At 38.1% G+C, this 22,930-nt stretch overlaps 1 protein-coding gene and 1 long non-coding RNA gene across 3 annotated transcripts in view; both read left to right on the forward strand.

The window, feature by feature from the left end:
- VPS50 (VPS50 subunit of EARP/GARPII complex) overlaps positions 1 to 22,930 on the forward strand; it is a 136,053-nt gene that overhangs the window by 90,435 nt on the left and 22,688 nt on the right. For both annotated transcript variants that reach the window (XM_040260292.1, XM_040260293.1), the window contains 5 exons: positions 115 to 205; positions 2,018 to 2,194; positions 5,641 to 5,759; positions 8,667 to 8,773; positions 22,063 to 22,184. In XM_040260292.1, coding sequence (XP_040116226.1) covers positions 115 to 205; positions 2,018 to 2,194; positions 5,641 to 5,759; positions 8,667 to 8,773; positions 22,063 to 22,184 — 616 coding nt within the window. The remainder of the gene's footprint in view (positions 1 to 114; positions 206 to 2,017; positions 2,195 to 5,640; positions 5,760 to 8,666; positions 8,774 to 22,062; positions 22,185 to 22,930) is intronic.
- On the forward strand, positions 20,014 to 21,970 carry LOC120877868. Its single transcript, XR_005724416.1, has 2 exons — positions 20,014 to 20,517; positions 20,911 to 21,970. It is a non-coding gene; the product is annotated as an uncharacterized LOC120877868 (long non-coding RNA).

The following is a 22,930-nucleotide window of genomic DNA, read 5'->3' on the forward strand; positions in this document are numbered from 1 at the left end:
TTTCAAAATTGATTATGATCACAATGATAACTGTAATAGTTTTTGTTATATTAATCCTTGCGTGCAATGTGCTTTTCTTCTTACTTTTGGGATTATTCATTATTTGTTTTTAAGAACAAGGCTTGATGAACTGAGAATGTTTCTAGAGAATGAGACCTGGGAACTTTGTCCTGTGAAGTCAAATTTCAGCATCTTGCAGCTTCATGTAAGTTTAAGAACAGATAAATCAGTTTTTTATTTAGTAATCTTTAAAAGCAAACCAGATACATGAAAGCATTTATAAAATAATTAAGTTAAGGAAGAGTGCCTTTCCTTTCTTCCTTAAAAGTGATTAATAATAAGCCTTTTTTTTACAAAGGTGATGTCACAGTCTATCACTTTTTACTAATTTCAGTTTATATAGTTTAGAAAAACTCTTTTGCCTGCAAAGAGTCACAATTAAAGTAGTTTGTTTTCTTTAGATTTCAGAAGAGAGTCCCTGGTTTATTTAATCTTGCAGAAAAATAATCAGTTATATTTTGATGGTCTTTAGTGAAAATGCTTATATTTGAAGAATATTCGTCATTTCTTAAAGGGTCCAGTAGGTTCTTGATTTCTGCTGCAACTCATAAATTTGTCTGTAATGAGAAAATGCCTCAGGGATAAAAAAGGCATTTACTAAAAAATACCACTAGTTTTTTATTAGTTAATTGATTCCTTGAATCCTGTAAGGTAATCTGTGAAAATATCTTTAATTGATTTGTTTTTTCTCTTGATTGAAACATAGTGTAGATAAATATTTCTTGTGTGTTAGACAATGTCCTACAAATATCCAGCGTCAGAATATAGTATATAAATTTACATTCCTTTTTCAAAGGTCTACTGCAGTTAGTTTTTGCCTCTGGAAGAAATATCTTTCTAGAAGGAATTTTCTTATTCTGGATAAATGTAAAAAATACATGATTAAAAGGATTTTTTTTAATGGAATAGTGTTTACGCTCATATTGTGTAATAGCTTACTTCTTATCCAGGTTTATCATATTGCTTTCCTAAAGTGGTGATATTAAATGCAGTGAAACAGATAGCAAAATTAATACTAATTTAAACATTATTTTAGAGTTATTAAATTAAGATGATTCTTTATATTACTTCAGATTCCAGCATTGAATGTAGAACCTCTATGTAAATAATTTTATTTGAATTTGTATTTAGCCATCAATTGTGTGTGTGGTATAGGCACACACACATTCTCAGTTGGTAAAGAACCTGCCAGCAGTTCAGGAAACCTGGGTTCGATTTTTGGGTTGGAAAGATCCCCTGGAGAAGGAAATGGCAACCCACTCCAGTATTCTTGCCTGGAGAATCCCATTGGCAGAGGAGCCTGGCGGGCTACAGTCCATGGGGTCGCAAGAGTCAGACACGACTGAATGACTAAACCACCATCACCACCACCATAACAGAGAAAGATATATGTTGCATGCTTGGTTTTCATTGTATTCACATAGAGTATCTTAAATGGTGTAAGCTATTTGACCTGACAACAATTAGCTTTTATAAATGACTCTGTTGATTAAAACTACCCTTCCGGGACTTTTGCTGTTGTGTAAAAGTTTTAGAATTATCACTTGAATTGAAGTTATTAAAAATTCTGTGCCATTCCTTAAAGTAAGCCAAAAATAGCTTGATGCAGATAGCTCCGTTTTAAGTGATGTCGGTTACTGAATTGTCTTTAGGAAAACGTTTGAACATATGTGTGCAAGTTTGTGCTTTCAGAAAACTTATGAGATTTAAAAATGAATAACATAAAGAATCAGGATGGTTTTCTTCACTGACTCTACATTTGCACCAATGGAATATGTTTATGTTGTTGTTCAGTCACTAAGTTGTGCCCAATGCTTTGCGACCCCATGACCTGCAGCAGGCCAGGCTTCCCTGTCCTTCACTATCTCTTGGAGTTTGGTCAAATTCATGTTTATGTACTTGAATTGTATTGTTGTTGCAAAAAGGAATCTGGCTCATTTCTTTTCTTAATGTCTAGGAATTTAAATTCATGGAACAGTCTCGTTCCCCATCAGTTTCACCCAGTAAGCAGTCATCTGCAACTTCCTCAAAAACAGTAACCTTTTTTGAGCAGTACTGCAGTGGTGGGAATCCATTTGAAATTCAGGCCGACCACAAAGATGAAGAAACAGAAGATGTCCTGGCTTCTAATGGGGTATGTGGTGTTTTTAAAACATACTGTGGAATGTAAGTGGGGTTTTCTTATCGAGAGTGTTGTACCCAGTGAGCAAGGTAATTGGCTAGATTTGCTCATACAGTTACTACCCTCCTTTCCTACCTATGGGGCTTCCCACGTGATGCAGTGATAAAGAATCCACCTGCCTGTGCAGGAAACACAGGAGACACAGGTTCGATCCTGGGTGGGGAAGATTCCCTGGAGGAGGAAATGGCAACCCACTCCAGTATTCTTGCCTGGGAAATCCATGGACAGAGGAGCCTAGAGGGCTACAATCCATGGGATCGCAGAGAGTCAGACAAGACTAAGCACACACGCATGCGTTCATATATTTACCACCCACTTTCCTACTTTATACTTAGGCACTCTTGTTACTGTTTGCACTGGAAATGAATGGCTTTCCAGTACATTTTGTTGACATTGACCTTTTGAATGATGAGCTTTGTCTTTATGTTTACTTTATGTTTTGTTAGATTGCTTTATATTCTTATCAGATTATTGATGGAATAGGAGTATAGTTTCTTCACTGCACAGTTAACATGATTTGTTGGATAGATGGATGTATGCGAGAATAGATCATCTGCACTTTTCTCTCAACTCTGCTCTTGGGTAGCTAAGTGAGTCATTTTGTTCCACATCCCCTTTACTGAGAAAGGGTAATGTCTCGTTTGGTTACTGGCTAGGAATAATTTGAGCATTTAGGAGTATGATGTTTTTGTTTTGTAAATTTATTTATTTTTAATTGGTATATAATTGCTTTATAATGTTGTGTTGGTTTCTGCCATACATCAATGCGAATCAGTCATGACCATGTGTATATATATATATATCACCCCTCTTCCTGAATCTCCACCCGACCCTTCTAGGTCATCACAGTGACCCGCTGGGCTCTTTGTGTTATATAGGAGTAGTGTTTTAACAACACTCTGAGCAATTCAGAAAACACCAACCAGAAGTAGTGTGAGTTGATGGCAAGATTTGCAGGCAGCTGAATGATTATGACTTTTATTGATTAACTGTCTGGCTCTTGGCAAGTTATTGTGACTTTGTGACCCTCAGTTTTCCCTTGTTTACAGTATGGGAATGCTTGCTTCACCATTACCTATAGGGTGTTTTCACAGTTTTTAATTTGGATGTGTCCTTCTGTTCTTCAGAATTTCCAGAGGGACAGGGTACGAATTTTATTTTGGATCTGATGAAGATGCAGGGAAAACTGTGCACATTTGACAAAGAGCTTTTGAATTTGTCTCCATGTTTTTGGGTTTTGTTATTAAGTGAAACTGTCCTTTAAAAAAGCTTGTCATGAAAATACACCAATATCATGTTTCATCGTGAAGTAGAAATTATTTCATATAAACCTTATTTAAAATGATAATTTCGTGATTCTTTGTGACATTTTGTCTCAGTTAATGTAGACTAAACCGAAAGGAATTAAGCCGGTCGAATATTTTTGAAATAATGTATCCCTCTGTACTAGTGATTTGTTCATTTTAATCTCCCATTGCCTTTGATTTTTCCTTTGTGGCAGTTGTATTCTATGTAAGGTAACCTCGAACACTAAATCTGCAAGTAGGAAACTTACTCTTAGGCAACATGTGGGATTAAGTATCTGCAAGCCTCTGGTCACAACATTTTCACCAACTGGTCAGTATACAGCCTTTGTTTTACATGTGTTTTAATATACAGTGTCGACTTATTAACACTGAGCTCACAACTGACAGCACTATAACCCATGCCTGAGTGAAGCTTACCTAACACACTTATTCTTGCCATACTGCACCTTACAGTCTTCTTGCACTTGGAAACACTGAACGACACCAGTCCTGTGCTTGGGGGACATTCTGAAAGGGGAAATCCCCCGGCGAAATGCACAGAAACCTTAAGAATGTGGCACTAAGTCATCTGTGAAAAGGGTGTTTGTTTACAGCCGAAATAAGAAGAGAGAGGGTTGGTTGCTTTGTTTGCTCTCAGTTGGGAGTATGCAGGTGAGGTGACTCAAAAGGGTTTGCCACTCCACACAGCAGAGCATGCATCCATGCACGACCATGGAAGTGTTGTGAAGTCTTGATGTTGGGGTTACAAATTTTATCAGGTAGGGAAACTTGCAAACACAGAATCCTCGAAAATGATCTGTGGTGCTGGGTAGCTGACCCTAGTCTATAGAGAATACCTTTCTGAGTGTCAGCAGAATCATGTTGTGTACAAGTAGGGGAGAAGGTCTCTAATGTTTGTTTGTATCCATTAACATGTGAGCTGATGACCTTCCAAGGTACAGCATAGGTCCTTGAGGGTCAGAGTCCACGTCTTAGAAACAACCTGTCAGAATGAGTTGTTGTTGTTCAGTTGCTAAGTCGTGTCTGACTCTTTGGGGCGCCTATGGCTGTAGCCCGCCAGTCTCCTCTATCCATGGCATTCTCCAGGCAAGAATACTGGAGTGGGTTGCCATTCTCTTCTCCAGGGGATCTTCCTGACCCAGGGGTCAAACCTCGTCTCCCGCTTGGCAGGCAGACTCTTTACCACTGAGCCATCTGGAAGCCTGTCATAATGCTTTAGACTCAAAAAGTAGTCGTTGAATTAGAAGACTAATTTCTTCCCATGTTGTCGTCATACTGGTCTCCGCAACTGGCATATGGGGGTAAAACTTCATAGAATTGTTTTGAAGAGTCAGTGGGGCAGTTCATGAAAGCACTTAGCCCAGTACTTGGTTAAACCAATAAATGTTCGCTGTTGTTCTGTCATACTGATTTATAAGGCTCATCGGCAGTGATGTGGCGATGCTGCCATGCTTCCTTTGTTGTGTGTGGACTCCACTTCCTCTCCCATGCTGGCTCTGGGCCACGATGCCAAAAAGAGGATGAAAAGGCACTCTGCCTCTCAAGAGCAAATCTGCCATTTTTGTCCTTGCTCTCAGTAGTCCCTGGACTCTTAGCCTTAAGTTTCTAAGCTGCCCTTGGAATTAAATGATGAATTAGATAGAATATTAGCATGTGAGTTGTATGTGTTTATTAAGCTGAATTAATACTTCTAGACTGTCAGGATTTTATCCTTCAGCTTCTTATAATAAATTAGCAAAATGGAAATAAGTATGGTGAAACTACTTGAAGGAAGAGTTTTTTTAATCAAACATATACTCTTTTCCTCTTCTAGGGTGTGGGTTGTTTTTTATTTTGTTTGTTCATAGGGAAACTTTTTTTCTTTGGGGCATTTATAAGCTTTTGAAAGTATAATGTTTGTATTTTTGTTTTTTCCTTTGAGCTGGTTAAGGTAGCATGATGATAAAGAAAAGGGAAGGTTAACAAGGTTTTGATGGCAAAATCAAAGCTTCTTATAAGATTGGGTATTATTTTATTGTGTTGAAAGACTCCAAAAAGGTTGGTTCTACATTCACACTGTTGAATATACTGTTTTGTTGGTTTTTTTTTCAGTATGAATCTGATGAACAAGAAAAAAGTGCCTATCAGGAATATGACAGTGACAGCGATGTTCCTGAGGAACTAAAACGAGACTTTGTTGATGAGCAGACAGGTGATGCTCCTGTGAAAAGGTGATTATTCTTAGGTTGTACGGTATTTCACATTTTATGTTGCATGCTTAACATATAGGATTTACTTGCAAGGTTAAGAAAAAACAAACCTCAAAAATTAAATTTTCTTTTGGTTATAATGTCACATGACAAGTTAATATATTTTAAAAATGATTCCTGAAAGGCTGAAAATGTCGTAGTTTTTCTTATATATATATATATATATATATAATAGGCATAACCTAAGAGCTCTTAATTTAGAGATCAGTAGCTTTTGCAGATAAACAGACTTGCAATTTATAGAATCAGTACCTCCTTGGAAGGCAGTCTATGCCTCACATAGATCAGTTTGTTTCACATTGATTTCCTTTTCCTCAAGGAGGAAAATAGTCATTTGTTTTGTATGTGGAGTTCCTGCCTCAGTCTAGTAAATAGAGAAAAATCTTCCCAGTGTCATTGATATTTGCTATTTGAGCCTTTTAATAATGTTCCTTTTTTTGTACTTTAGTTTTTGTTTTATGTTTAACTGTCTTCTTCAAAAACTATGATAACCATATAAGAATTTTTGTCACCTTCTTTAAATTGCGCCTGATTCTGAGTAATATCATGACTATCAGACACTGAATGACCACAAATATATTTTTAATGACAGATTTACATACCCTCTTTCCTACCCTTTACCCTCCAATTACCTAGTTAATACTTTGTTGATTTGACACCTTGATTGATATAATCTCTCACCTCAAAAATGAGCAACTCATATAATTGGGAAAATTTATTTCCATTGGTTTGCACAAATGTATGATATATACATCTGTGATCTATTTTGAACTGAGTAGAACTATTTTGTTGGACTTCTTCATCAGATGTTTTGGGTATGTTTTTGCTGAAAAGAAAACTCTAATTAAGTTGAACAAACAGCTGCCATTTACATGTGTATGTACTCCCATTCTTGGTGGGTTTTACAGTCCCTTAAACTTTTACCCTTAAGAAATATATACAATGTAAACTACTAATTGCAGCCAGCCAACCAGTTGACAGTTACTGTCAATTTCAATTTCTCAGTGTCTCTTGAATTTATCAAAATTTCTTGTATTTCACTGCTGCCATCTTAGTTCAAGGAAAAGTGTCTGTGCAAGATCATTGAATCAATCCTCTTCTCTTGGCTTCCCATCTCTAGTCTTAACCCTTTCTAATCCATTCTTGGATACAAATTTAGATTTTTTCTTTCATATACAAATTTGCCTGTGTCTTTTTCCTGGCTAAAATGCTTAATGGCTCACCACTGCAATTAAGATAAGGTTCATGCTCTTTGTGATCATGAGGTTCCATTGTTTTTGGTGGTCTGGCCCTTACTTTTCCTTCTGCCCATGCATTCTCCCGGCTACCACTGTCAGCTCCTTACGCCTCTCTCAGTATATTGCTTTCTCACCTCTGGCCTTGTTACATGTTGTCCCCTTTTCTTCTGTACCGACTGTATATCTTCTACTTTTCCTTTGAATTTACTACTGTCACCCCAATCCTAGACTTTACCATTATACTCTATACCTATTTCAGATTCTAAGTAAAGTGTCTTTCATATTTGTAGGTCTGAAATCAGGATGCTTGGTACAGTTGATGTGTAATTTCCCTAGAACACTTTTTTGTTTTTTAAATGATATGTCTTCTTTTTTGTTTTTTATTTATTTAATGACATATAGTTGATTTATAATTTTGTGTTAGTTGTCAGTGTACAGCAAAGTGATTCAGTTATACATATATATGTGTGTATATATATTCTTTTCAAAAATTCTTTTCCATTATCGTTTATCATGTGGTATTGAATACAGTTCCTTGTGCTATACAATAAATCCTTGTTTTTCTAATCTATTTTGTATGCGGTAGTGTGCATCTGTTAATCCCATATACCCAGTTAAAACTCCCCACCATTTCCCCGTTGATAACCATAAGGTTTTTTTCCAATGTCTGTGAGTCTGTTTCATAAATGAGTTCATTTGTATTGTTTTTTAGATTCCACATATAACTGATATCCTATAGTATTTGTCTGTCTTTGTGTGACTTACTTAGCTTAGTGTAATAATCTGTAGGTTCATCCATGTTGCTCCAAATAATATCATTTCTTTTTTTATGGCTGAATAGTATTCCACTGTATGGGTGTGTTTGTCTCTGTATGTGCGTGTGCATATGTGCGTGTGTGGGTTTACACACACACACACACACGCACTTTATCTGTTCATCTGTAGATGGATACTTAGGTTGCTTCCACATCTTGGCTATTGTAAGTAGTGCCACTGTGAGAATTGGGCTTCATGTATCTTTTCAAGTTAGAGCTTTCATCTTTTCTAGATATATGCCTAGGAGGAGGATTGTTTCATGTGCCTGTTGGCCATCTGTATGTCTTCCTTGGAGAAATGTCCATTTAGGTCTTCTGCTTATGTTTTGATTGGAGTGTTGTTTTTTTTGTTATTGATTCCTGTGTGCTGTTAGTATATTTTGAAAGGTTAGCCCTTGTCAGTCCCATCATTTGCAAATATTTTCTCCCAATTCATGGGTTGTCTTTTAATTTTGTGTATGGTTTCCTTTCCTGTGCAAGATTGTAAGTTTGATTAGGTCCCATCTGTTTATTTTTGCTTTTATTTCTATCGGCTTGGGAGATGAAACATTGCTCTGATTCAGTGACACAGCGTCTTTTAGTGGTTGATAATGTGTGAGAACTGAAGAAACACATTATAGTCCTTTATTTCTTGGCTTACTGATTTCTCTTCCCCTCTGTAAGGACAGGAGGATAATCCCTGTATCCCCAGCTGATACATGGTAAGATTTTCAATAGCTAATTAGTGAAGAAAGGCTATATCCTAAGCTGAACAACTTATTGACTTACTACTTGGCAACCCTAATTTGAAATCTGTTTTGTTTTCTCATATCAAGTGTTTCTCGAGAGACCCTAAAAAGCAGGAAGAAATCAGACTACAGTCTAAATAAAGTGAATGCACCCATCTTAACAAATACAACATTGAATGTAATAAGGCTTGTTGGTAAGTAGCTATTCCTTTTTAAAAAAAATTATTATAGCCGTTACATTAGTCTACATTCGTTACCAAATGGATTTTCATTGTGCAGTCCAGCGCCCACCACAGTGAAGAATTTAACATTGTCCTATGTCAGTGCTTTCTCATCTTAATTGTTCCAAATAGTATAATACTAATGTCAGTTTTTCTTTTTTAGTTATCTACTAATATTTGTGTCTTCCACTTTTTGTAAAATATTCCAATTAATAGAAATCTAGTGGAAAAATTCTCTGTGTGAGTTAGAGGTCCATATGGGATGGTAGTACCAGTTTTGTATTTGTACAGTATTTTGTATTTTATTGTTTCACTGATATTCACAATCTTGTCAGATAGGCAGAGTGAATAGTGATTGTTCTGGCATTTTTCAGACACAAGAGTTCTGCAAGCCAAATGTTCACACTGTGGGAAGTGTTATTCATATTATAGATAAGACCTTTACTGATGATTTTGTAGGAGGCAAAGAACCTAGAAATGCCATATGAAATATTTAAGTTTGAAGATGATATGGATTTTTAATATCAGTACTTCAGCGTTTTATATGCTATCTCAACCTTTGTATCTCACAAATAAGTCTGTATGTTTGACAAATAAGTTATAGAGATACCTTCTCATGTTAATTAAGTTATCTATACAGTCAGGAATCTTAGTGATTTTCTATAAAAATCTCTGTATTCTATTTATGGAGATGATAATTTCTTGTTGCCTAGTTTAATTACTCTTAGCTCTAATAATAAAAGTTTGTGTTCCCAAAGATAATGTCTAAATTTCATTAATGAATGGGATAAAGAAGGAAAAGTGTTTTTTTTAGAAGTCTCACTTTCTTTAGGAAAAATAGTGTGGAAAAGTAATAATGAATTGAGCAGAAAAGGAAAAGTTTATATTTTTATGACACAGAAAAATGGCAGATTCTAAAAAGCTATGATATGGCTGATTATTGCCAGGGAATTAGCTTTTCTTCCTTATCCAAGAGAGCTAACTGAACCTACAGTTGTGAGTTACTCTCCAGAATTTATAGTCAGAAGAGTTCTGAGGAGATGATCTTGTATAATTTCCCATAAAATGAGGATTTCTTTCTCTACTGCATCTAATATATGTTGGCCATCTAGCAGTCTCTGTTTCACGTCTTGCAGTTGCTGAAAACATTATTAGTTTGCAAGACTCCTCGTTCTGCTCTTAGACTGATATAATTGGTAGAAATCTCTCCCTCATAGTAAACCAACATAACTGTCTATTTCTACCTCTTGGTCTCAGATATGCTCCTAAGAGCAAAAAGAGTAAGTCTGTACTTTTTTCTCCTTTTTTCCCATGTGGTCACTTTTCCAGTATGTGGTGGTAGCTCTTCCACTTCCTTTCCTTTTGCTTCCCCTCCCCCAGTTTCTTCAGGTTCAGTGTGCTTCAGTTCAGTTCAGTTCAGTCGCTCAGTCATGTCCAACTCTTTGCGACTCTATGAATCGCAGCACACCAGGCCTCCCTGTCCATCACCAACTCCCGGAGTTCACTCAGACTCACGTCCATTGAGTCAGTGATGCCATCCAGCCATCTCATCCTCTGTCGTCCCCTTCTCCTCCTGCCCCCAATCCCTCCCAGCATCAGAGTCTTCTCCAATGAGTCAACTATTCGCATGAGGTGGCCAAAGTACTGGAGCTTCAGCTTTAGCATCATTCCTTCCAAAGAAATCCCAGGGCTGATCTCCTTCAGAATGGACTGGTTGGATCTCCTTGTAGTCCAAGGGACTCTCAAGAGTCTGCTCCAACACCACAGTTCAAAAGCATCTTCACTGTAGATTACAGGGTTTGGACACACTGCTTGAGATGTAGTTGAATGAAGTCAGTTTGTGCTCGGTTATGTGGAAGTAACAAAACACTCTAACACATCAGTGGCCTTATCATGATTTGTCACCATGCATATTGACTCCTGAGCTTTTTAGTTCTGCCCCAGTGTGTGTCTTCATTCTGCGATGCAGGCTGAAAAAGTAGCACCGATCTGGGATGTGGGGAGAACAAGAGCTGAACCATATTATGGCTCTTAAAGCTGCCACTCTGATGTGCTACACTGACTTCCTGTAACATGTCACTGGTCATAGCAAGTCTGGCTTGACCTGTGGTAGAGAAGTGAACTTCTGTCAGAGGAAGGAACTGCCAGTCCAGGGCAGTGAACAAGGATGCATAATCCTCTTCCAGGGAGTGGAGGTGGAAAAGAACAGATAATTGGGGAAAATAATACAGTCAACCACATTAAATGGTAACTTAACCACATTTAAGGTAAGTTAACTCCTTACCTAGTTCAAAAAGGACTAGAGGTCATCATTGTTGCCTTCTATCCTAAAAGACATATATTCACTCAAAGCAAATAGGAAGCCACAACAAAATTGAGGAGGAGAAAATCACGTTTTATTCCAACTGTGTGCATGGTAAGTCGCTTCAGTCAGGTCCGATTCTGCAACCCTACGGACCCCACCAGGCTCCTCTGTCCATGGGATTCTCCAGGCAAGAATACCGGAGTGGGTTGCGAGGCCTTCCTCCAGGGGATCTTCCTGACACAGGGATTGAACTCGGGTCTCTCATATCTCCTGCATTGGCAGGCGGGTTCTTTACTACTAGCACCACCTGGAATGCAGGCAAATCAGAAGGAACAATGCATTCTGTTTTTCTCATTATCTAAGAAAGGGATATGTTAATGATAGAAGTGTGCTGCTGGAACTAAATTCAGAAGGCAGTAACAACAAATTCTTCCATAAGGATCACTGACCAACACAGTGGACATTGTTTTCTAACAGTGGCTTTATAGAAACAGAAAAACTTCATTCTGTGGCTCTTTAGTATAGCAGGTGTGTAAAACCTGAGCAGTCCTGAACGGAACCTTACTCAGGGAATCTGAGCATCGTAATTTCAGTCTTATTCCCACTGGGTCTTTTACTACAATTGTCATTAGGGCACAGTGCATAGAATGATCATCTAACTCTCTTGTCTTTTCATTTAGGGCTGGGATTAGGTGCTGCCTCCCGTGGGTACAAATATGGAAGAATGCTAGGTAGGGTTGGTTAATGCCAATTGTTACCATTATAAGGCCTAGTTGGCTGGATGTAGAGAAGGCAACAATTTTCTTGATGTCATTTTGGGTAAGGGTGCACGTTGCTGTGAATAGCCTGGTGATAGCCCTTAGGCATACTATAATGGACTGGGCATATTTGTTGTTCTCTGTTAGTGGGTAAAAGCGGATTAGTAGGAAAATGCCGGCTACTACTACTGTGCTTGAGTGGAGTAGTGCTGAGACAGGGGTGGGGCCTTCTATTGCGGAGGGTAGTCATGGATGTAGACCAAATTGGGTGGACTTTCCGGTTGCAACTAGTACTAGGCCTATTAGAGGCAGGTTGGAGTTGTCTGGGTTTAATATGAAAATCTGTTGAAGGTCTCAGGTGTTAAGGTTAGTTAGGAATCATGCTATTGCTAGGATAAATCCGATGTCACCAATGCGGTTATACAGGATTGCTTGTAGGGCTGCTGTGTTTGCATCTGCTCATCCATATCATCATCCGATGAGCAAAAATAATATAATTCCAATGCCTTCTCAGCCAATAAATAATTGAAATAGGTTGGTTGTGGTAACAAGGATAAGTATTGTGATGAGGAATAAGAGTAGATATTTAAAGAAGTGATTAATGTTGGGGTCTGAGTGTATGTATCATATTGAGAACTCTATAATAGATCATGTAACGAACGGAGAAGGCAATGGCACCCCACTCCAGTACTCTTGCCTGGAAAATCCTAGGGACGGAGGAGCCTGGTGGGCTGCAGTCCATGGGGTCACGAAGAGTCGGACATGACTGAGCGACTTCACTTTCACTTTTCACTTTCATGCATTGGAGAAGGAAATGGCAAGCCACTCCAGTGTTCTTGCCTGGAGAATCCCAGGGATGGGGGAGCCTAGTGGGCTGCCATCTATGGGGTCGCACAGAGTCGGACACGACTGAAGTGACTTAGCAGCAGCGAATAGTACTACTGGGACAAATATTATTGAGAAGTAATCTGTTTTGAAGCTAAGTGATAATTTAAGGGTTTGGATAGTTAGCCAGTGTCAGTTTGAAATGATTATCTCTTGGCCTGTGTGGATAAATATTATTGTGGGAATTATACTAGTAATGAAGGCGCATGAGATGGTTGTTTTTACGTAAAGTGGATAATTGGAGGTTTTGCAGGTATTTAGAGCTTGTTAATATAATGGGTATGGTTAGTAAGAATAGGGTGGTCAATGTAAAGGAAGAGAATAGGTTTATTACTTTTATTTGGAGTTGCACCAATTTTTTGGTTCCTAAGACCAACAGATAACTACTATCCTTTAAAAGTTCGAAAAAGCCACGTTGTTAGACATGGGGGCATAGAATTAGCAGTTCTTGCATACTTTTTCAGTAAATAAGAAGGTAGTAAACTTCTATTATTAGATTCACAATCTAATGTTTTTTCAAAACTATATTTACAGTACAAGGGTCCTAGAATAATTTTTGGGTTTAGGGATAGTAGTAACAAGGGTAAGATGTGTAATGACACGAGAGCATTTTCTCGTGTGAAAGAAGATATAATTTTGTTAATATGGTAGTTGTATTTGCCTCGTTGTGTTGTGATTAGCACATACAGGGAGGATAAGGCAGTAATTACTATATTTGCCTCTGTTAGAATAATTGTGATGTTGGATCATGAAAAAGTTGATATTACTACAAATAGCTCTCCAGTCAGGTTGATTGTTGGGGGTAGAGCCAGATTAGTTAAGCTTGCTAAGAGTCATCAGGTGGCCATTAGTGGGAGGAATGTCTGTAGGCCTCAGGCTAGGATTATTGTTCAGCTATGAATTCGTTTGGAGTTAGAGTTTGCTAGGCAGAAAAGTATGGAGGATGTAAGACCATTGGCAATTATTAGGGCTGTAGCTCCTATGCAGCCTCAAGGTGTTTGGATAAGAATGGCTAAAATAACAAGTGCTATGTGGCTGACAGAGGAGTATGCAATGAGTTGACTTTAGGTCCGTTTGGTGAAGACAAATTGAGCTAGTTGTGATTATACCCCATAGGGATAGTATGATAAATGGATACGCTATAAAGCCGGTCACTGGATTTGGGAGTAATGAAATTCGTAGTATGCCATATCCCCCTACTTTTAGTAGGACTGCTACAAGGACTACAGAGTCTGCAGTGGGGGCTTCTGCATGGGCTTTGGGTAGTCAAAGGTGGAGGCCGTGCAGTGGTATTTTTACTGTGAAAGCTATTACTCATGCTAGTCACATAAAGACATCTGACCAGGAATTAGGTATTGGTTGTGCTCAGTACTGAGTATTAAGAAGTCCAGATACAAATATGAGGCACAGTGGCAGCACTGAGCACTTTCACGCCCACCAATTTCTCTCTGCCTGGGGTGTCTGTATCTTCATTTTGTACGTATTCATAGAGTAGAACTTTAAGGGAACCACTCACTGAGGGGTCTCCGGCTAGTAAATAACAGTACTCCATCCCTTGCTATTATTGCATAGAAATACTTGAAGGTAATACTGGCAAAGGAAACGTCTCTTCTTACAAAGCCAGTACAGTTGTGTAAATAAGCTAGATTAATTGTTGGTGCCTGGGAAGATGAAGGAACTCATTCTCAGTGGTTGGGAAGCACATTTGAGAACATTAAAGGCATATGCAAAGTGTCCTTTCTCAGAGGTGTTTATTTAGCAGATCTTTAGGAGAGATTAGACAAAAGAGTGTTAACGGAGCTCCCCAGTGCTAGGTGGTACCTAAATCTATTAGAAAGGCTTGGAGTCTTTCACAAGTACAGGGGACTAACCAGAGTGCTTGCTTATGAAAAGAGAAAATCCTGTCAGGCTGAGAATTTCTTGCAGACAGAGGCAGAGAAATTTTAAGATATATTTTTCATCATTGAAGTAGCCTTGTTAACCACAATTTTCTCTACTGGAGGCAACTCTCATGTGAGCAGCTATGGTTAAGTCTGAGGGGCAGACGATAGGGTGCCAAAACCTATGTTCATAAAACCTGCAGACCTTAAAACAAAATTAATTACCTTAGCAGCTGGAAAGAATACACACCAACCCATGCACAGGATTTAACATTACCGGGATACCTACAGTCAGACTGTGGCTGAGTGGCAGTGTATATGACGGAGGAAACAGAAATCGGAGGGAAGAAGTCTCTTTCGTTGGTACATTCTTATAGGTGGGGCATTGATATTTTCATTTTATCACAGAGTATTTTAAATTGAAAAAGTAATGCGTGAAAATGGTTAAAAATTAAAATACCCCAAGGTATAAACAAAGGCCTGACCTCCAAATCACATTTCTCTTTTGTAGCCCATTCGGCCTTTATGTGCTGTTTATACCCATTGAGGATCTCTCAACTCAGTGCACTGTTCTAAGGATAACAAACATCCTTCCAGCTCAGATCCTGTTCGTGCTTTTGCCCCATCAGATTGTTCGCTCCTATACATGAAGAGGAAAGTTTGCCGTCTTTGCAGCATATAGAGCACCCAGCCAAGTGCTTTTCGCTTCTGTAGTACTCAATAAATTTTACACTGAGAACTCTTAATTTTTAACACACAGACGCACACTTCCAGCATTTCTTTTTCTTTTTACCCCGCATTCCCTCCTCTGCACAGGGGCTGTATCTCACTGACTAAATCCCCCAGGCCCCCTTCCCTGCGGTCCTCACACTCCTCTCTGCTTCCCTACGATGAGCTCGTAAGGCAGCTCCAGTCTTGCTCCTCTGGTGTAGTCCTTGTCCACACTGCTGCTTGGTTTCTTCTCCAGCCCCTCTGTGTGCCTCTTTCCCTTGAGTATACAGGACTCAGCGTCTAGATTTAGGGTGAGAGGGGTTTTGTTTTTTGCTTTTTTAAAAAAATTTAAGTATAGTTGATTTACAGTGTTTCAGATGTACAGGAAATGATTCCGTTTTATATACATATATATAACACACATATGCACGTGTACATATATATATGTATATATTTCTTTTTCAGATTGTTTTCTGTTATAGACTATTACAAGATATTGAATATAGTTCCCAGTGCTGTACAGTAGGTCCTTGTTGTTTATTTTATATATAATATAGTGTGTTTCCATTAAACCCAAATTCCCAATTTATTCTCCCTCTTACCCTTTGGTAACAATGTCTTTGTTTTCTATGTCTGTGAGTCTGTTTCTGTTTTGTAAATTAGTTCATTTGTATCATTTTTTAGATTCCACATATAAGTGATATCATGTGATTTTTGTCTTTCTCTGTCTGACTTAACTTAAAATGATCATCTCTAGACCCACCCATGTTGCTGCAAAGGGTGAGAGAGTTTAAACAGTTCTTCCCCTATGAAGCTTTTCCTCATCTCTAGATTAGGTTAGATTCTCTTCATGTAATATCCTATATATATATGTATGTCTCCCATTTTGCCTTCATCACGAGTATATTTACTTTATTTAGGAGAGGTAGCTAAGACATCTTGCTCTCTTAATTATACGCTATGTAAACATTTAACAAGCATTTTCTCATGAGTTTTTCGGAGTACCTTTTTAATATAGTTAGTTGAAGCCTGTTGATAAATAACTTGCTGTATATGTCACGCAGGTTGTCTGATCCTAGAGCCAGTAAGCTCTTGACTTCCATGCTTCATAGCTCTAGTGGAGGATGTCAGGAGTGTCAGTTCCTGGACGGAGGTCAGCACAGTGATAGTAGAGGTTGGAGGCAGGAATAGGAACTTCATGAAGTTTGTAATTTGGGAGACACCTTTCTTGGTTATCTGGGCTACCTATTAGGTAACTTTCCTCTGTGTTCCTAAAGCATGCTGCCTCTGTGCCTCTGTCGGGAACTCTGGAGAGGAAGAGAGGGTGCCGTATATCTGAGCTGCAGACCACATTTTCTCAGCTCGGCTGGATAACTTTGGAACCATGCTTCTGTATTTCTATCAGGGTAGCTCCTCTCACAGTAACACATGCATGTGTACATGCGTGCTCAGTCGTGTCAGACTCTTGGCGACTCCATGGACTGTAGCCTGCCAAGCTGCTCTGTCCATGGGATTCTTCAGGCAAGAATACTGGAGTGGGTTGCCATGCCCTCCTCCTGGGGATCTTCCCGACCCAGGGATCAAACCCGCATCTCCTGCACTGCAGGCAGCTTCTTTACCACTGAGCTACCGGGGAAGGTTTCGCAGTAACACATTAATTAGTAAAGAAGAACCTGTGGTAAAAAGCAAGTGTCTCCCACGCACCTGCTGCTCCATCTCAATAGTATGGAGGCAATTTCTTGGTTTGTTTCTGATTGTCTTTCTACTAATTGTAATTTCTCAGAAAAGGGTGTTAAGTAAATGTTTTGAATCCTTGTCAGTCTAAATATGTCTTTATTCTGCTCTTCATGGAATGACAGTTTAGTTGTGTATAGAATTGTCGACTGAGAATTACTTTTCGTTAGAAAGTGGAAATGTCTGATATTCTATTATTCATTTTATTGCAGGTGAATTTCTTCTGTCTGAAAGCTTTTATGTTTTTTTTCCCCTTGATGTTTCAGAATCCTCCATGATGTCTCTGTGAGGTCTTTTTCATTAAGTGTGTTGGGCAGTTTGTTGCCCTTTCAGTCTGATGGTTCATGTGTTTCTCAGCTATGACTGTTTCTTTGATTTCTGCCTCCCCATTTTCTTTCATCTCTTTTTCTTTGATTTCCCCTTACTCAATTGTTCAGTCTCTTAAGCTGGCCCTTTAATATCAGTATTTTCTAATTCAGGCAGTATCAGTATTTTTCTGTGTTCTTGTCTTTTTGCTACACCTTCTGGTCGACTGCCTTTTCCCATTTCTTTAATTTTTTTCTAAAAATCACATTTTTAATAACTTTAAATACTTAAGAACCCTTCTATACTCTTTTTCTTCCTGCCATGTTTGCCTATGATAGGGCTGTACAGAATTACTGTATTTCCTCTTCTTTAGCTTCAGTTGTTTTATTTTCTCTAGCATCAGCTTTTCTTTTTACTGACATTCTGAATTTTCCTCATGGGCTTGGTGACTTTCAATTGTTTATCCCTAAAAGAGAAGGCCTGGATAGCCATTGTGGGTGTCCTCTGCTGAGTAATTAGAACTGTGTTGGAGCCGGCTCTTTCTCTTTAGTAGGTGTTCTAACTGGGAACTTTGTATAGAGTAGGGCAGGTCTGGGTGGATGGCAACCCCCTCCAGTATTCTTGCCTGGAGAATCCCATGGACGGAGGAGCCTGGTGGGCTACAGTCCACGGGGTCACAAAGAGTCAGACACGACTGAGCGACTTCACCCACTCACTCACTTTACATTATGGGGACAGATCTCCCAGAATGAGAAAGATTTTAATCTGTGGTGCCAATAGCCACACTAGAAACCTTAGCTTTTCTAATTTATTTTTTTAAGTTTGTTCAATTAAGTGTTTATTCTTTACTTCTTTTAGAAAGAACTCCTAGGAGGCTTTATTTTACTTTTGTCTGGGAAATTCTGGCAGCCTATACAGTAGTCCCCCCTTACGTGTTGAGATATGTTCAAAGATCCCCAGTAGATGCCTAAAACCATAGGTCATGGCAAACCCTATATAGATGATGTTTTTTCTTCTGTACACATACCTGTGGTAAAAAGTTTAATTGATAAATTAGGCAAGGCACAGGAAAAGATTAACAAGCCATACTAATAATAAAATAGAAAAATTACAACATATACTATAATAAGCATTATATAAATGTAGTCTCTCTCACACTGTACAGATTCTTACTGTACAGATTCAGTGCCTTTACCATCTTAGCTAAACAGTTACTGCTTTGGCTGAAACTTTTGCAGTCCAAGGTGTGACAACGAAAACTAGCACAAATTTCTTTTTGCTTCATCATGGTTTCACAGAAGATTCAATCTTACCACAGATCTTAGCATCCTCAGCATATGATTTTTTTTTTCTTTCATTATTAAGTTGTGAACGTCCACCCTTTCACTCAAAGGAAGTACCTACCGTACAGCTACTCTTTGGCAGATTCGAATGGCCAGCATCACTTCTCTTGCATTTGGGGGCCATTATAAAGTAAAATCAGGATTCCTTAAACACAGGCACAGAGATACCACAACAGTTGATCTGATAACTGAGATGGCTACTAAGTGACTAGCAGGCAGGATATGCTGGTCAAAGGGATGGTGCCAGACAGCGTGCGATTTCAGCACTCTGCTCAGAGCAGCACTCGACTTAAAACTTATGACTTGTTTATTTCCAGAATTTTCTATTTACTGTTCTTGGAGTGAGGTAACTGAAACCGCAGATAAGGATGGCGTGGTGTGTGTGTGTGTGTGTGTGTGTGTGGCTACAGTACTGTAACTGCTGATGAGGAACAGTAACTAGGGCATGTGGACAGGTACTTTGTTCCATATGAAGACCTTCAGTTCATCCATCCTTTCTCAGCCCCATGTCTTGTTCCTGTTCTTTTGCAGTACCTGTTGCTTTTAAGCAGTCACATCTTACCAGCTTCCACATCCTTAGTGGTTCTCTTTGTATCTTTCCATCATCCTGCTCCCATCTACTCTCTGTCATCTAGTACAGACAGGGATTGGGAAACTGTAGCCTGCAGGCCAAATCAGTCTGACTACCTGTTTTTGTAAATAAAGTTTTATTGGAATACACCCGTGCTCATTTGTTCACATGTCATCCGTGGCTGCTTCTGTGCTATGATGGGAGAGTTGAACAGTTGAAACCAAGACTAGCAGAGCTGAGTATCTGCCCCAGAGACTGAACGACATACGAAGCCTAAGCTGTCTAGTCTTTCGTCCTCTGCAGGAAAGGTTTGCCAACTCCTGGTCTAGGAATGTTTTGAGATTTATCATTTTCTGGTGAGCATACCTACCTGCCTTTACTCTCTCAGCCTCTTCTCTTCATAGGTATTTTAACTGATTGTAAAATTCTCTTTTAGTTCAGTAATACTGAGGGAGTGCATAAATTCCCTCAGGCCTCCAAAGGCCTACTCAACCCTCTAGTACTGGAAAGACAGATTTCTTACTCTTCTCTATGTTAGTATACTGGCAGCCTGCTTATCAGTGACTGCCTTCTGTGTCTGACCCTGTGAAGTCATGGAAGAGGCTCTGTGGCAGAACAGGGACTCTGTGTAGTTCCTTGTGTCTTAACACAAGACCGTGAACATAGTAAGCTTTTAAAAAGTGTTTGTTGAATGTATTGAATGATTGTTTCCTTTTTTTTTCAGACCAGTTGGGATCATCTGTTTTTTTTGTTTTTGTTTTTTTTCTTCTGAATGTACATTTAAAATAGCATTTACCTATTAGTTCATTTTATATCCTTTCTTAAAAGATGACTTATATGAAGAATGGTTAATCTTATTAGGAATAGAGAGGAGCTTTGTATTCTGGATGTATGTCAATCCAGATGTTGTTTACTGTTCATCTTCTAGAAATGTTCTTTTACAGACTAAAGTAATATAACCTACTTTTTCATTTTTTTCTTTTTATAGTATCACATTATTTAATGGGTAAATAGTTGCAGTTTAAATAGTGATGTGTTTGCAGTCGATGAAATGTCTTCATAGTGATCCAGAATGTTCTGAGTGTATTTTCAAATATTTTTCAATTGAGATTTTAAAAAAAATCTCGATTATGTGAAATGATTACAAAAAATAATTCTGAAACAAAAGACTTGTAAACAAGAGTAAGAATAGAATCTAAATTGATGGGTTTTTTTTACTCTGATGTGTGTGTGTGCCCACTCTAGTACTCTTGCCTGGAAAATTCCATGAACGGAGGAGCCTGGTAGGCTGCAGTCCATGGGGTCGCTAAGAGCGACTTTCCTTTCACTTTTCACTTTCATGCATTGGAGAAGGAAATGGCAACCCACTCCAGTGTTCTTTCCTGGAGAATCCCAGGGACAGGGGAGTCTGGTGGGCTGCCATCTATGGGGTCGCACAGAGTCAGACATGACTGAGCGACTTCACTTTCACTTCTCACTTTCATGCATTGGAGAAGGAAATGGCAACCCACTCCAGTGTTCTTGCCTGGAGAATCCCAGGGCCGGGGGAATCTGGTGGGCTTCCGTCTATGGGGTTGCACAGAGTCAGACATGACTGACGCAACTTAGCAGCAGCAGCTGTGTGTGTGCTTCTCTTTCTGATCGTCCATTATTTAAACTCATTTCTCGTGTAAATTAAGACAGATATACTGAGTTCTTAGATAATAAAGAAATGATGTGGATATTTCCATTAGAGTAAATTTGTCATTTTTTTCTGCTGTAGTTAATGTGTTTTCTCTTGAATTCTGGTGTCCTCAATAGTACCAATTTAAAATGCATAGCAGTTCCATAAAGTGGAGATGGCTCCTGAATGCTCATTTGGAAATAAAGCAAATAGCCTGTTTTAAGAACTTCTGTAGAAAAGCATTTTTTATAGATCTGCTTATTTCCCTGTTATTTCCTTTAAAAAACACAATTCAGTACTCATTATTGGGTGTTATTTGATTCAGACTATCTCCCATGCACCTTTCAAACACATGAAGAAGTTTATAAATGCATAAATTTGGGGTTTTAAATGTTTTTATGTAACTGTATCATACGTGTAGAGGAAAAAGAAAGGAACACTGGCATCTCCCAAAGGAAGGAATGAGGAGGACGTGTTCTTGGCATTTTGAGACTGTTGAGCTCTGATGTGGTGATAAAGAAATGTTCTTGGCCTCCGACAGCAGATTTCACAGGGCTAGGATCTGGAGGAATGGGGAGTATCTTCCACATTTTCTTCTTGTTTGGGTGTTTTTTACTTTTGCTACATGTGTATAATATGCTTATGAAAAGAACCCCACTTTTTCTCAGAATACATTGTCTTTTGTCTTATTACACCTAAACATTTTTGAAGAAATTGTTTTAAATGGGATCTCCAAGAAATGAGGAGCTGTGTTGGGTATGTATACGGTGTCATTGTAGAGTTCAGCAGTTCCATAAATATAAGGCAAACAGTAAAGTATAATGACATGAGAAGTTTTTATAGGTATTTTTTTCCCCTTTTTTAGTCAGTGCCATCCTGTAGTACTTTCCAAGATGGTATAACTGTTCTATATCTGCACTGTCCAGTATAGTAGTCACTAACTACAAATAAATGAGCTACAAATAAATGTTGAGTACTTGACGCATGGCTGATATGACTAAGGAATGTAATATTTCATTAATATTTTGGTAAAGTATTTTTATGGTTTCTTAATTAGAGACTAACAGATTTTAATTTTGTGTTATTTATTTTTTTTTTCTTTTCAGGTAAATATATGCAGATGATGAACATTCTTAAGCCAATTGCATTTGATGTTATCCATTTTATGTCTCAGCTCTTTGATTATTACTTGTATGCAATATATACCTTTTTTGGTCGGAATGATTCAGTAAGTCAATCTTTGGGGGAAGAGTCTGTTTCTTTTAAAATTTGTTTTTGTAAATGTAAAGTTCATTCTCTCTGTATGAAATACACAAATAACATTATTTTGACAATTATCCATCCAAAATGCAACAGAATTATTGATACCAGCTTTTTGTGTGCCCAGTTGCCTTGTTTAAAATATATTAGTTTTAAGCTTTGATATAATAGACATATTGTATATTATTCACATTTTTGGCAGAAAAAGTGCAGCATCTCTTTCTAACTTTGATGCATTTTGGCAGTGAAAATGTACAGGTTGCTTTGTTTAAATCTAACTTGGTATATATTTATTATAATTATAATAAATGAAACGTTTTAAATATTGGCTAACAACCATAGCAGGCACTGTACCTTCAGAATATAATGGCAAATATTTTTAAAAAATAATATGAAAATCTTTGAACTGAACCATCTGCCTGCCATAGAATTAATATTTCCTGTACCTCCTTTATGTGCTTACAAAGATCTTGTTGAGTTTTATCTTTTTCTGCTCCTAAGGAGAACAGCACAGTATTAAGCAGGTAACTGATCTGATATTTGGGAATTCCTAGGTTTTTGACAGATTTTTTTTTTTTAAATAAAAGCATAGCATTGGATTTTATGAACATATCCTAATACTAATTTTTCACATACAATATTTTGTACCTTTTCAAAAACTTGTGAGTTTTAATGGATGACTATATTCATCATACAAAATACTCATATTCTCAC

The sequence above is a fragment of the Oryx dammah genome, unplaced genomic scaffold (assembly GCF_014754425.2).
Source record: "Oryx dammah isolate SB20612 unplaced genomic scaffold, SCBI_Odam_1.1 HiC_scaffold_18, whole genome shotgun sequence".
NCBI lineage: Eukaryota > Metazoa > Chordata > Mammalia > Artiodactyla > Bovidae > Oryx > Oryx dammah.